The sequence below is a fragment of the Danio aesculapii genome, chromosome 4 (genome assembly GCF_903798145.1).
Source record: "Danio aesculapii chromosome 4, fDanAes4.1, whole genome shotgun sequence".
Lineage (NCBI taxonomy): Eukaryota > Metazoa > Chordata > Actinopteri > Cypriniformes > Danionidae > Danio > Danio aesculapii.
The window spans coordinates 21,975,285-21,990,218 of record NC_079438.1 but is presented as its reverse complement, the minus strand read 5'-3'; the positions used below and the strand labels follow the sequence as shown (position 1 = coordinate 21,990,218).

At 37.3% G+C, this 14,934-nt stretch overlaps 1 protein-coding gene across 1 annotated transcript; it reads right to left on the bottom strand.

Annotated features, from left to right (window-relative positions):
• Positions 1-3,360: 3,360 nt before the first annotated feature.
• Positions 3,361-10,768, bottom strand: LOC130222350 (gastrula zinc finger protein XlCGF57.1-like). The gene is made up of 2 exons (XM_056454935.1): positions 10,667-10,768; positions 3,361-5,633 (listed from the first exon to the last, which is right to left on the bottom strand). The coding sequence occupies exons 1-2, from the start codon at positions 10,719-10,721 to the stop codon at positions 4,585-4,587; spliced, it is 1,104 nt and encodes a 367-aa protein (XP_056310910.1). The 5' UTR covers positions 10,722-10,768; the 3' UTR covers positions 3,361-4,584.
• Positions 10,769-14,934: the final 4,166 nt, after the last annotated feature.

Below are 14,934 nucleotides of genomic sequence, written 5' to 3'. Positions count from 1 at the left end.
GCTGCTGGTGTCTTTTCTCGCATTCATGTTATTTGGGAGGGGTGGGACAAAAAAAACACAGGTAAACAATTGAGGGGACAAGGGCATTGTTTCTGTCGGTGCTGTGTCAATGCAAGCAGAGCTGCGCTCGGCTCCTGGTGCTGCGCCTCTTTTCAAATAGCCAACTCTTGACGTCTGCTCTCGCTTATGGCCATACCACCCTGCTATTTAAAATTAAGATCTAAAAGTGGCTTAAACATTGAACTGGTTCTACAACGACAGAAAATAAGAAGAGAAGAGATTAAAGAAAGAATGGAAAGGAAAAAATTCAAAAAGGATATGCAAGAAACATTTGTTTAAGTGACAGTGACTCAGAATGAATGGTGGTTATTGGTTTATCCAATAATTATCCTAATGAGTAATGTATGTGTGGTATCACTGAATGTAAGAGGATTGTCAAAATGTGAAAAGTTTGAAAGATTAACATGTTTGACAAAAAAGTGTGATATATTTTGTTTACAAGAGACAAAGTGGGAAGATGAGATTAAAAATAAAATGAGAAAAATCCAGCAAGATGAGGACAGATGATTTAGAGTCTGCTTTAGCCAGTCTGAAATCCTCCACGACCGAGAGCAGGGCAGTCTCAGTTGAGTGGCCTTTCTTAAAGCCAGATTGCTTGTTGTCCATGAGGTTGTTTTGAGTAAGAAAGTCCAGGACTTGATTGAACACTACTTTCTCCAAAATTTTGGCCATGATTGGAAGCAGGGATACCGGTCGGTAGTTTTCAAGTAGCGTTTGATCCAGGTTGGGTTTCTTTAGCAGTAGGGTTACCCTAGCCTGCTTAAATGAAGTAGGGAATAAACCAGAGTCAAGAGATGTGTTAATTATGTGAGTCAGTGTTGGTATGACTGCAGGAGAAATGGCTTGCAAGAGATGAGAGGGAATGGGATCAAGCGGACAGGTGGTTGCATGGCTAGATAGCACGAGATTGGACACCTCAGACTCAGAGAGCTAGAAAAAGAGGTGAGTGTACGGTGTTGGTGGTGTATCTTGCGTGTTTGTTGTAGGTGCCGCAAATTGAGCGTTTGGTATGTTATGAGCTGTTCAGGATTTTTAGTTTTTCGCCAAATTCTCTCTGCAGCCCGAAGTTTTGAGCGATGCTCACAGAGAACATCAGAGAGCCAAGGTGCAGGAGGACTGGCACGGGCTGGCCTGGATGTAAGAGGACATAGTCCGTCTAGACATGATGCTAGTGTGGAGCAGAGTGTATCAGTGGCACTGTTCGTATCAAGTGCAGAGAGTTTACAAGATGGAGGAAGAGAGTCTGAATCAATGGTGGATAGTCTATTGGGTGAGAGAGAGCGTAGGTTTCTGCGAAAGGCAACTAGTGTTGGAGTGTGTGGCAGCTCAGGAGTAATGTGGATGTTGAGAGACAGAAGGAAATGATCCGATGTTTGTAGTGGAGTTACTAGTGTTTGATCAGCGATGTAATGTCGAGTGTAAATAAGGTCTAGCTGATTACCTGATTTGTGAGTAGCAGAAATAGGTGCTCTTTTGAGGTCAAAAGAGGCAAGCAGATTCTGGAAGTCAGCAGCTTGAGGTCTTTCATTTTGAATGTTGAAGTCACCTAGCACCAACAAGAGAGTGTCATAATCAGAAAAAGATGAGAGAACATCCAGTCATCTAAGAAGTGACCTAATGAACCCGGTGGGCGGTAGATGACAACCACATTTATGTAGAAGCGGTGGATAATGGTGACTGCATGGAATTAAAAGGAGCTGATTTTTGGCAGGGATGGTCTCTGAGGGAATTTCCATTCTTTGGAAATCAGTAGTCCAGTCCAACCCCCTCTCCCTGTCTGACAAGGAGTGTGGGAAAGAGAGAAATTAGTAGAAAGAGCTGCATGTGTAGCAGTGTCCTCCGGTCTCAACCAGGTCTCAGTTAGAGCCATGAGATTATAGTCAGAATGAGTGGCTATGGAGGTAATAAAATCTGCTTTGTTAACAGCAGATTGACAATTCCAGAGGCCCACAGAGAGAGAGAGTTGTGAAATAGAAGATACATGAATTGATCGAAGGTAGTGAGGGTTGCACCTGCAGCGTACCTCCTGTGCTTTGCAAGTGTTAGTAACAACAGGAATTAGTAAACACATAATAAAAGTGCAAGGAAAACAATAATGAGTGCAGAGATAAAATAAAATAATAAAGTAAAAGTACTCAAGTGCTTTGTCGGTGTCTTTGCTCAGTGGAGTCGCGCAGGTAGAGTCGATGGTCTTTACTCTCGTTGGTCTTCACACGAGGCGGCCTTCACACGAGAAAACGTCCAGCTCGACACACAAGCTCTTACAGCAACCAAGGAAACAGTGGTAAACTTTCTAGTACCATACACAGATAGCTGAAAACAAGTTTAAAGTAGTAGAATTTTAGCTCTAGTAATAAGAGCTAAAATTCATTTGGGACAGTTGTCAACCCAGAATTGAGAACCACTGCTCTGAGCTACACAAAATGAATTGCCTTTGTAAAGTTACTTCAGTATATCCCTGTAAATATTTATTTACAATATTTAAAAAGTTTTATAATTTAGTCAATTCATTTCTCTTATAATAAGCACCCTAGGTTGCATAGGAGCACGTTGCAACAGCCAGTTGATAAAAAAGGGTTGGGGCTTCCTGAGCATATATTTAATCTTGTGCACTGGTCCATCCCTCCTGAGAGAGCTCCATCTTGGTTTATGGCCATCCTACTTCCCCTTCCACCACTACAATGTCTATCCATCCATCTATTTATTTATTTTATTTTGTAAATGTGTTATTGTTGAGGCTGACCACAAAAATATAATATTTAATGACAGAATTTTAGGTGCAAGCTAGGACTGTCTATTTGGCCATTTGCAGATAACGTTCTCCTTTTGGCTTGATAGGACATGGACCTTCAGCATGCAGTGGGACGGTTTGCTGCTGAGTGTGACATGGCAGGGAAACAGCACCTGTAAGACCGAAACCATGGTGCTTGACTGGAAAAAGGTGGCCATCTCCAGTTTGGAGGAGAGTTCTTACCCCAAATGGAGTTCAAGTATCTGTTTTTTTTTTTTTTTTTTTTCATGAGGAACAGAATGTGAGAATAAAAGATGGATCGGTGCAGCAGAATTGCAGTTGATGTGATTGTCTGTTGTGGTGAAGGAGCTGAGACGAAAGCCAATGTTCTCAATTTGCCGCTCAATCTAGATTCCTACTCTCACCTATGGTCATGACTGAAAGGACAAGGTCTCGGATACAACAGAACACATTTTACAAAGTGTTATGACCCGCTTGTTTGAGTCGCACCATAAAATAGAGATGAGCCAACAAAATAGCCTGATTGCTAATTATTTATTATAAAATGTCACTCATAGAACAATCAATCAAAGCAACCAACAAATGTCTGGGGATAATAATGAAGATAAAGAACTTAGGATATAATCACAACAACACTTTAACTACATGATATAAGTAATGCAAAACAAAACCATAAGGTTAAAAAGTCAATGAGATGGCAGGTCTTGACATAAGAAATCCCGAGTAGCCACAGCATTCCGGGGTAGCTAGCACAACAACTTTTATATGCCCATTGATAAGTAATGCCACATCCAACCAGGATTTACCACATACTCCAATCTGGATTTCTCATTCAGGGAGTCAGACAGAGAACATCACCCAAAACAACACTAGCTAAATGAATACACTGGAGAGTAGAGTACAGATGTATCTGCACCTGTACAATCACTTGCAAAGAGATTTCAAGCCACAGTGTTTATGAAACTGTTCTTCTTTCAGCCGCCATCATCGCGTTTATGGTAAACGCGACACATATACAACCCCACCTTCTGCAGTGTAGGAGTGTTGGAAAACAGTATACTGTCACTCAGCCTTTTCAAACATTATTCAGACATGAAACATCCTGTGCACATGAGAAAATGTTTTGCTGCATTCATGTCATGTGTGCAACTTTTTGTTAATGTGTTTCTTAAGCTGTGCCGAATGAGCGAAGCTCTTTAGACACTGATCAGATCTGTACGGTTTCTCTCCAGTGTGAATCTTCTTAGATGTGTTAACTGAGTAAACTTCTTGTCACAGTGTGAACACTTGTACGGTCTATCCAGTGTGAATCGTCTGGTGCAGTTTCAATTTTGGAGCTGTAATAAAAGTCTTCTCATACTCAAGCACATATACTCTTTCACACCAGTTTGGATCTTCATGTGTTTATTAAGGTTTGATGAGTTGCTGAAACTCATACCACACCAAAGCTGCGGTCACACTAGAGTTTGAGCATGCAAAATTCTGTTGTACAGCGCTGCAAAAAGGGGCGGGACTAAACAAGATGATTAGATATTAAAAAAGGGTGCAATTGGTCCATATTTTAAATTGCTGTTCAGAGAGGTCATGTTTTGATCTTCGACTGCTCTCACACAGTCAAGTTATGTGATTTTGCAGGTCATAGTTCACCAAGCTTGAACTTTGCAAGGCAATAAACTGCGAAACTTGATGCCCGAACTTGCATTTCTGGTCTGACGCATTCGCGTGCGTATGAATGAAAGTCTATGGGGAGAAAAGTCCAGTGTGACCGCAGCTTAAGTGCATGTGAATGGTTTCTCTCCAGTGTGGATCTTCATGTGTTTATTAAGGTGTGATGAGCAGGTAAAACTCTTCCCACACTGAGTGCATGTAAATGGTTTCTCTCCAGCGTGGATCCTCATATGGTGATTAAGGGATGACCATTGGCTAAAACTCTTCACACACAGAGTGCATGTGAATGGTTTCTCTCCAGTGTGGATCCTTATGTGGTGACTGAGGGATGACGATTGGCTGAAACTCTTCCCACACTGAGTGCATGAGAATGGTTTCTCTCCAGTGTGGATCCTCATGTGCTTATTAAGGTCTGATGAGCAGTTAAAACTATTCCTACACTGAGTGCAAGTGAATGGTTTCTCTCCAGTGTGGATTCTCATGTGCTGATTAAGGTGTGATGAGCTGTTAAAACTCTTCCCACACTGAGTGCAAGTGAATGGTTTCTCTCCAGTGTGGATCATCATGTGTTGATTAAGGGATGATGATCGGCTGAAACTCTTCCCACACTGAGTGCATGTGAATGGTTTCTCTCCAGTGTGGTTCCACATGTGTTTATTAAGGTGTGATGAGCAGTTAAAACTCTTCCTACACTGAGTGCAAGTAAATGGTTTCTCTCCAGTGTGGTCCCTCATGTGTAGATTAAGGGATGATGATATCCTGAAACTCTTTCCACACTGAGTGCATGTGAACGGTTTCTCTCCAGTGTGGATCCTCATGTGCTGATTAAGGTATGATAAGCGGATGAAACTCTTCCCACACTGAGTGCAAGTGAATGGTTTCTCTCCAGTGTGAATCCTCATGTGTTGATTAAGGTTTGAGGATTGGCTGAAACTCTTCCCACAATGAGTGCATGTGAATGGTTTCTCTCCAGTGTGGATCCTCATGTGAATCTTAAGTTTGCTTTTGTCTGCCAAACTCTTTCCACACTGAGTGCAGGTGAAACGATTCTCGTCTCTCCTTTTCAAAAAAACATCAGTCTGTAAATTATTTTTTTCCTCAATTTTGACATGATGTTCCTCCTCTTTACTACCCTTAGTCTCTTCAATTAGGTCTGAAATAAAAAAGTAAAACATTATTTTCATTAAGACTTAAAAACTCATCAAAAGCTGAAAATTGAAAAGACACTGAAAACATTGGCTACACACACTGTAATTTTGATGCACATTAAATGTAAATGAAATTAGATCATTTTTTGTTTAGTCCACTAACGTGTATACATTAAAGCAGATTCAATTCAATTCATCTTTATTTATCTAGTGCTTTTACAAGGTAAATTGTGTCAAACCCACTTAACATAGAAGTTATAGTAAATTGAAACTGTGTCAGTCCAGTTTTCAGAGTTTCTTACATAATTGATTATAAAAGTCATTTTGGTCATATTGATAAGACACAGATTTAAACGCTGTAAATTGACTATTTTTATTCATATATATTCAAAATTACAACAAAATGTTTTTCTAAAATTTGTAAAGCAGACAGGGAATACTTGTTTATTCTGTGCCTGACTGGTAAACACAATGTTCTTGTGGTAACAACTGAACAAACAGCTGAATATTTTCCTCACAGACATGAGACATACTGTACAGCATCTGCATAAAGGCTGGAATGTTCACTTTTCCCCTTGTGTGCTGTTGGGTCATTTTCATCCATTGTTGGGTGATTTTGAGGCTTAATTTGTCCAAAACCTTGTCTGTGTTTCAGCAAATGGACTGATATTTGGGGATATTTTATTTTGACATATTCTGAGAAATGCTTTGAAAAAAAAAAAAACCTCCAAACACTCTGGGAAAATTTACTCCCTCTTCGTTATATTCATGGCTGTTTTTTCTCCATTGGCCTCTATTATAACAACCTTTTTTTTGATTGCAAAGCCATGACAGCATATAATCAAGCATTTATGATTGTTGGTGTTTTCTGTGACGACAGTCAACACTGTTTAATTGGTCTCCACCCATAAGGCGGCAAAAAGGAAATGGGTGAGAGTATAAAGGAAGAGCAGGAGAGTTGAAGAGGGCAACATTATATGGAGTGCAGAAGAAGAAGAAGAGAAGTTGACTGAACTGTTGCAGTGCGAGGAAACGAGTAGAGAACAACCCCTGATAAATAAGGCACTAAGCCAGAGAGAAATAAATGGATGAATTATTTTCTGTAAAGCTGCTTTTGGCCATGACACGTTCACACCTAAAGAGGCGTTTAAGGTAATATATGCAGCATCCTTAATTTATTCTCTTCGGTAAGGAGAGATCTTCTCTTAAGGTTCATAATTAGAGGGAAAATGTGCTCAACGCATTATAAAGCTTGAAGCATTAGAATTAGTGCTCAGTATCAGCCGATCACCATGACAAGGAATCGGTACTCAATATCAGCAGCAAAAATCCTGATCAGAACATCCCTAGCTTTGACCCAACTTGGCTGTTAGAGCAGCAATACTGCCCCTTGCTGTACAAGACTGATCTTGGTATGTCAGTAAATACACCCTTAGAAAAAAGAAGTATACTTAAGTTAAGGTCAAGTATAAAGTATACTTTATTTAGTAAGTAATTAAGCCCAAGATACACTGCAGTGACTAAAGCTGCACACTTTGTAGATAAAAGAAAAAGATATTAAAAAAAGTAAATTTTTAGCTTGTACAGTTCAAATAATTGTTGTTTTTTACTGCTGTCATTCAAAAGAAACAAATTAACACCATGACTTCTGTGTCAGTGTCAGTCTGAACAGCCACGCCGTGCCCCTCCCCAAACTGTAAACCTAGAGGAAACACTGAAACCGATATTCCTTTCCAGTTATCTGTGTTTTGTTTTCGTGGAGTGTCAGTGCACTTTACTGATGCATTTCTAAAAACAGTTCGCAGAGAGAGAAAAGAGAGAATACCTACACTTTTTATTATCCTTATATTGCAAAAGCACACACGTTTGTTGGCATTGAGAGTGTACACAATAAAAACTAGATACTTAACAGATTCAATTGATGTATTGAACTTATCTGTACGATCAAAACTGAAAGTGTAATTTAAGTTCTTTTTGGCGTTATGAGGAGAAGACGCATCAAAACGCGTATACGCGGTCTTCGACCCCTGGGGGTTAAACACCTATATGTATGACGCAGTTAATGACGTTATGTAAGAATCTAATTGTTGTTGTTCTGAGATTATATGTAGAACAGTATACAAACTTTTGACGAGTGTTAAAGCTGGCCTCTGCTGAGGAAACTGCAAACTATCTACAGTAAACTTTCTTTTAATTGAATCTCTGACTCCTGCTCTCCTTCATCTGATAGACTGGTCATTTTTGGGTTAAAACTGTTGGTCCCCCTATAAAGTGTATTTATGCATGCACACTATAATCTGCTGTTTTACTCCACTGAACTCCGTATAAAAGACAGAAACTTTTTTGAACAGGCCTATCTAAAGGGTTAATGCAGCCAACTGATGATCAACAGTAAAAATGGCACATTTTACCTCTTCCCAACAGGGAAAACACCAACAATCTAGAATGCATGATTATTTGGTGTCATGGCTTTGCGGTTAAAAAAATGTGGTTGTAATGGAAGTAAATGGGTCAAAAGCAGCCAAGAACATACTGAAAGGGTATAGGGCTGCACAATTCGTCCACAATGAATAATTAAATATCGTCATGATTTTACAGTATAAACACCAAGCCATTATTTTAATGAGTGGAGTTTACGGATTATACTGCAACACAAGCATGATGTGACTGTCTAGATTGCAAGTGTTTTTTTTCCAAGGAATGTAATTTTGATCAGGTAGCCTTTTCTCCTGTACAGTCCAAACTTCCCAAGGTAACACAGCAAACCTTATTAACCACCTTAAAGGCCAACACAACGTGGCTGTCATCAGTGGGTTAATGAGCTCAGGAGAATTCTGCTTTGCATGTTTCTTTGCATTACTAACATCACTAAAACAGACAACATTTTATAAGTTAACCAAATATTCGTGGAGATGCAGCAGTTATTTTCTGACGCGTTTGCAAGTCATGTAGACAGAAGACACTATTCAATTGTTTCAATGTTAAAAAAAAAAAAAAAGTCATTGTGGCCCTGTTCACACGGGTATTCAGGTTAGTTTTCATCAATCTGACGCAACTTTTTTTATTTACAAGAAAAGAAAATGCAATTAAAAGTTTCAATTAATCAAACTCTTAAAAAGACTAGCCTGTTTTATGGATTAAATAATGAAATGGATAACTAAGTTCCTTTATTTCCGATTAGACCATGCACTTTATTCTGTTTTACAGTTTTTATTTATTTTTTAAATAACTTCAGGAATCAGGAATTGATCGTGCGTGCAAAAAAACGCAATCATCTAACACATGCATCACTCTCATGCCACGTTTTCAAAGATAAATTCGCATCTGAGTGCTGCTTTGAAAAGAATTAAATTATTAAAAACCACTATTAAAGACTATACACATAAAATAAAACAGTCAAAAAGGTGTATCTTATGAAAAAACACCAATTGAAGGGCGCTGCTTTCAGTTTTGAAAGAATAAAAAAAAAAATTAATTTGATTAAAAAAAATCTAATTTGCAAAAGAGAAATGACAAAAATTTTGCAAGAGAAAAAGATTAAACATATCAGGACAGTTAAAAGAACATTCTACTTTATATATTCTTTTGACTCCAATACAACAGCTAAGATTATGAATGACAGAGTGTAAAGCCGTCTCTCCTGCATGCTTCAGCAGAGCGTCCCACTGTTTATAAATGAGGAGACGGAGAGAATACGCAGTTTAGTTTCACCTCAAGATATTGAAATTAAAAACTAACACTGAACTGCTCATCACGCTCAAAAAGTTAAACTAAAATGCACAATTATTGTTAGCCACAGGAAGCACAACAAACCGAACACGCCATTCTTTTAATTCGATATTCGTGAAGTATGTGAACCAACCACAGATGCTTTGTCATGTTGGTCGCGACACTCTGCTTTATAACTTATTAGTTTATGTTAATAATTACACTTAGCCTTGCCATCGTTCTTCACCACATGTAGCCACTCTTTTGAGCACATTGTGGTCCATCTCTAAACAAATGTTTAGATTATTATTGAAGGTGCTCTCCAGCGGCGAAGTTCCTGGCAGAGTAGCAGGTGAAAAAATGTGCATGCAGAAATTGGACAAGAGGAATCAAAATTTTAATTAAATAACAAGTAACTTAGTATCTAATCCCTGCCCAGTTTTATTACAAGTTGTTTTTTAATAGTTGTTAATCATTTGGATTAGATTACCCTTAAAATCCTGCTCATTTAAGGCATCATTTTTGGCAAATTATTGTTATAATAAAATAAATGAAGTAGCCTACCCAGTATAAAATAACAGTAGCAGACCTAACTTTATAGCTACAGCACGGCAGAGTCAGCACGGGTATAAAAACAGGTGGTTTTGTTCCTGATGAGAATATTTATTGTTGTCAGACTTAACTTTCACATAAATACACCTGAATAAATCAATCAAAACTCACAGCTAATCAGAACAGCCAGTGCGTGTAGCATCTCGTCAGATCATACAGAACTGTCAGACAAAATTTGAGGTAAATCCTAAATGAAGCAAGACAAGACTGCCTGACTCTTGCGTGTGTAGTTACAATAGCAAGCCAACGTTCTCCTCAGAATTTCCAACAAGCTTACTTTAATGCGAAATTTAAGCTGGTAACAAACATGAAGTACAATTGTGGTGCAGCGATGAGACGAATGTGTTGAGTGACTGACAGGAGGTGTGGCTATGCAGGACTATGGTTTGCATGCGTGTGTGTGTGTTTAAACTCGCTTTCAGAAAGGAGAGACAGAAACCGCCTACTGCTGTGGGACTGCCTCTGATAAAAAAACAACAAAAAAAAAAACTCTTAAATAAAGAAAAGAGGTAGAGAAAGGCCAGCTGATATTGCTTTACTGATCTTGTGGGAAAGCAATAATAAACCGGTTAAATATTTCTGGATAATGTGTCGAAAAACTAAGTTTTGACAAAACTTAAACCTAAAAGCTTCATGGCTTTGGAAAAAACATTTGGGGCTGAAGCCCCAGAAGCCCGACAACCCCCCACGCCGCCCCTGATCAGAAATAAACACCAACCTATTTGTTGTTCAGAGTCTTCATTTTTAATTTTGCAGTGTTCTGGATCACTCATGTTCTCGCTGTCCTTCAATAAACTCTTCACTGGAGTCTGATGTGAATATTCCAATATTTATAGCTTCACTGGAGGAGGAGTAGACAATTATTCAGATTACATACTGCTTGCATATTTATATTTTAATGCCATATCACCAGCTGGCTAGGGCTGCACGATTAATCGAAAAAAGATCACAATCTCGATTCGACCCTACACACGATTCTAATTTAGCTTTTTCTACGATTCAGCCGATTACATTTTGATGGTCAGGAGAGAAGAAAAGGCGGCTGCAGAAGTCTTCACAGCAACATTGACACCTTCAAATGGCATTAAAAGTGTCACATACTGTATTTATAAGGTATAATTCACCCAAAATGTAATTTCTGTCTTCATGTAATGATGTATTTACGGTCGCGAAATCGCTCGTGAGCTGACGCACTGTTTGGTTACTGTTGAGAATGCGCGCGTGCACGCAAATGACACCTACTTTAGTGAACACAACCTGCATATGCTGTGAATAACAGGTAATAAAGTTGTAAATAATGTTCAGTTTGTTGCACAGAGCGATCGTTTGAGGGCCGTGCGTGAGGTTTGATTTTCATGTATTTGTGTTTTTCTCACAGTGACAGCAGCCATGAGCCGCACTAGGAAGTGAAAGTAAAACCTGTGCGCACATCATTTAAATGCTCATATCGCATTTTAGAGTTATGATTACGACAAGCGTTTGATGTGTTTTTTTTTTCTTTCATAGCGAACACAAAGTGTTGTGCATGAAAATAAATGTTTTACAGTGTCAGTATAACAACCCTAGCCTATATATAATGGAAATATAATGGTCTAATAATGTTTTCAATGACAGATGACAGGCACATGTCTTAAACATAATAAATCAACTTCAGAATTATGAATAGTTGTATTCTGATGTCACCATTTTACTGTGAATTTACAAACAGGACATATTGAAAGTCTGTTCAAGTCCACCATAATACAAAATTTAGCATTTTAAGCAACAGTAGACCTACACATGGGACTAATATTATTATTGTTGTTTTACCATATGTTTGAGAATTAACAATAATAATAGGCTAATCATATTAACCTTTATTTTACATTTACAAAATCGTGATCTTTATTTTCAGGAAAAAAAAAATTGTGATTCACATTTTTGGCAGAATCGTGCAGCCCTAACACTGGCTATATATTCACGCCAACTTGTATTAAATATTCATTATACAACTGAAAATCATAACGGTTTCTAAAACATCATTAATTGTTTCTTTAAAACACACAAATAACAACAACACTGTCTTATAAGCTCTTTCAGTCTGATCAATGATAAAAATAAATTCCTCCAGAAAACACATTCTTAAACATTTGCCTTAAAATATTTCCTGAATAAAAACATTCTCTAATATCATTTTAAATATACATTCTAGTAAAATGTTTTACGATCAAAATATTCCCACACAAGTTACACATAGGTTTTTCTTCCCTGTTCAATAAATGTGTGCAAGACTTGAGTAGCTGATTCTACATCTTGTGTGTGCAGCATGATCATGTCTCTGAATGCTTACATTTATCTAGTTTTGACCAGATTTGGTAACGTTAGCAATAGAGGTAAAGTTGGTTTTATATTCACACATTCTGACTTTCCCCTTAATAATATAATTTCATAAAAGTATTATTTGCAAACTCTAAATAGCGAAATCATATTAGCAGCCAATGACTATCAAAGTTTGTTTTATAGTCAAATAAACAGTGATAATGTTGTTTTCAAGTCACACTTCCACGCTAATTCAGATCGAATATTCAAAGTAACATGGTAAACAATATAGAGACTGCTAAATGAACGAATGTGCGAATATAAAACCAACTTTACCTCTTTACTTTATCAATACATGAAAAAAAGGAAATTTAAACCTGTTTAAAAAAGTTATAAGACCTACAACACAATATTTCGGTAAATTTAAGACTTTTTAAGGCCTAAAATTTGGATTTTGAGATTTAAGACTTTTTAAGACCCTGCAGAAACCCTGTAGATAACCCGCGAGTAAGGCATTACAGAAGTGTTTACAGCGTAGCATCGAGCTAAAAACAAGAGAGTATATTAGCATTAAGCACATGTGTTAAAACAGTTCAACCTGCAAGATAATTGCAGCAAATCTGCGAACGCTGCAAAGGTCAGATATAATACACTTACTTTGAATAGACGCACAACACCCGTAGTGGAATTAAAAGAATTAAACAGCAAATAGAAAAGCTCTGCACTCTCCACTCTCCGCCTCAGACTGAGCGCCATGGGCGGGATGTTTGCCTGCACGCTGATCAGCGAAGGCTGATTGGCTGCCTGTTTGTGGCTCAGAGAAAGCTGATTGGCTGCTTGTAGGCGCTCGGCGAAAACTGATTGGCTGCCTATTTCTCAATCAGTCTCTTGACAACAGAGTGAAACATTTGTGGACAGAAGATTAATTTGTCTTCTTCTTCAGTCTCTTCAGAGGAATATAACATTGTTTCTGTGCAATCCCTGATTGTATAATACCTTCAGTCAAGCCTGGCCCTGAAGTTTTTTTTTTTTTACATTATTTTATATTTGACTGCACAAGGCTCATTCCTGGCATTCAGTAATATTTCAGCTTAAGCAAACTCATTTCTAAAATTTGATTATTGATTATTTATTGATTGATTTATTTATTGGTTATATTTTTAATAGCCTACATAATTAGGCACAATTTAAACTTTCAAAAATTCATATTTTTCCACCTCAGGCATTAAAGCCTTTATATTATTTTGTTTTATTCTTACTTGGACACCCATTATTCTCAACCCCGTAACGGACTAAACTGAGTTGTTAATAATAGTATTTTTAAAAGCTTTTGCCATAAAACCAACATTTCCCTGTTGCTCATATGTCTCTCAAATCAGTTAAATGGCTAAAATATAACATTTTTGATGAGTTTTAGATTTATATGTGATTTAAGTTTCAATTATACAATTTATGCATTATGTGGTCTCTTAATTTCTCTAAAAATGTTTTAATATTAGATGTCTTACCCAAACCACATATTCACAATGTTAGGCCTTAACATGCTGGTTGGTACTCAGCAAGATTTTTTTTTATATTTAATTGTTGAAATATTAATTTCACAGGGTTGAGAATACAGTGACGGGGTTGAAGACCGTAACAGGGTTGAAGGGACACTTTAATTTCAATTTTAATTTGTTTTAATTAATTTGAAATTAAATTTAAGACTTAACCAAAACACTTATTTATTTTAGTAAAACATTTAACAAAGGCGTAATCACACTGAGATGAAATTAAACTTCATTAAACCAAACTACAGTCCGAATTCAAGAAAGTAAACTGCTGCAGGTAACTGGACCGTTAGTAACCTTTAAAAGTGCAGTAAACAGGAGCAACAGGTAAATCGTCTAAAACATTATTTGCTGGAACATAAATAAACACTGCAGCAGAAAGTTCTTCTTAATGAAATTCATCTATAATATTAATATGAATGCCCTTAATGACCCCCTCTCTAAAGTTGGGTAATTGTCACATGACATAGAGATAAACAAATTAACTATTTACATAATTTAAGTATTTTATACTTTACATATTCTGATTTTATCAGCTTTTCTTTAACTCATGATAAAACTCGTGACACATTCAATTTAAAATCTGCTGCTGATATGGGTGCCGTGCTCTGAAATAAAATTGCGTCAAAGTTTAAGTGAAAACTCTGCTTAAAATATTCTATCAGTGACAAAAAAAGTTATAATTCAAATATTTTTACTAAAATATTTTTTAATCAAAATTCTTGCTAAATTAGGAGAATTTCTCAATCCTGTTACAAGTTTACAGCCCAGAAACAATGAGATGTGTAACAGGGTTGAGTGTGATGGGGTTGAGTTTTTAAAACAAAATGGCCTCTGCTCCTCATGTGGTTTAAAAGAGAAGGCCCACATGGCAGCAATTAAACAAGAACATGTCATATTGTTTGAAAAAAAAAACAATCATATTGCATCTTAGTTTTACGTTACGGGGTTGAATTGTTAAGCTTGACCGTACTCTTCCTAACTATAATAAACATCATAAAATGTAAAGAAATGAAAATATATCTTGCCTTCTTCTGCACCATGCTGTTAAAGAGAGCTGAATGATGTCACTTTCAGTCTGTGATGTCACATAAGAGTGGAGAATTGCTGGCGTGACGGGGTTGAGTTTATATTGAGG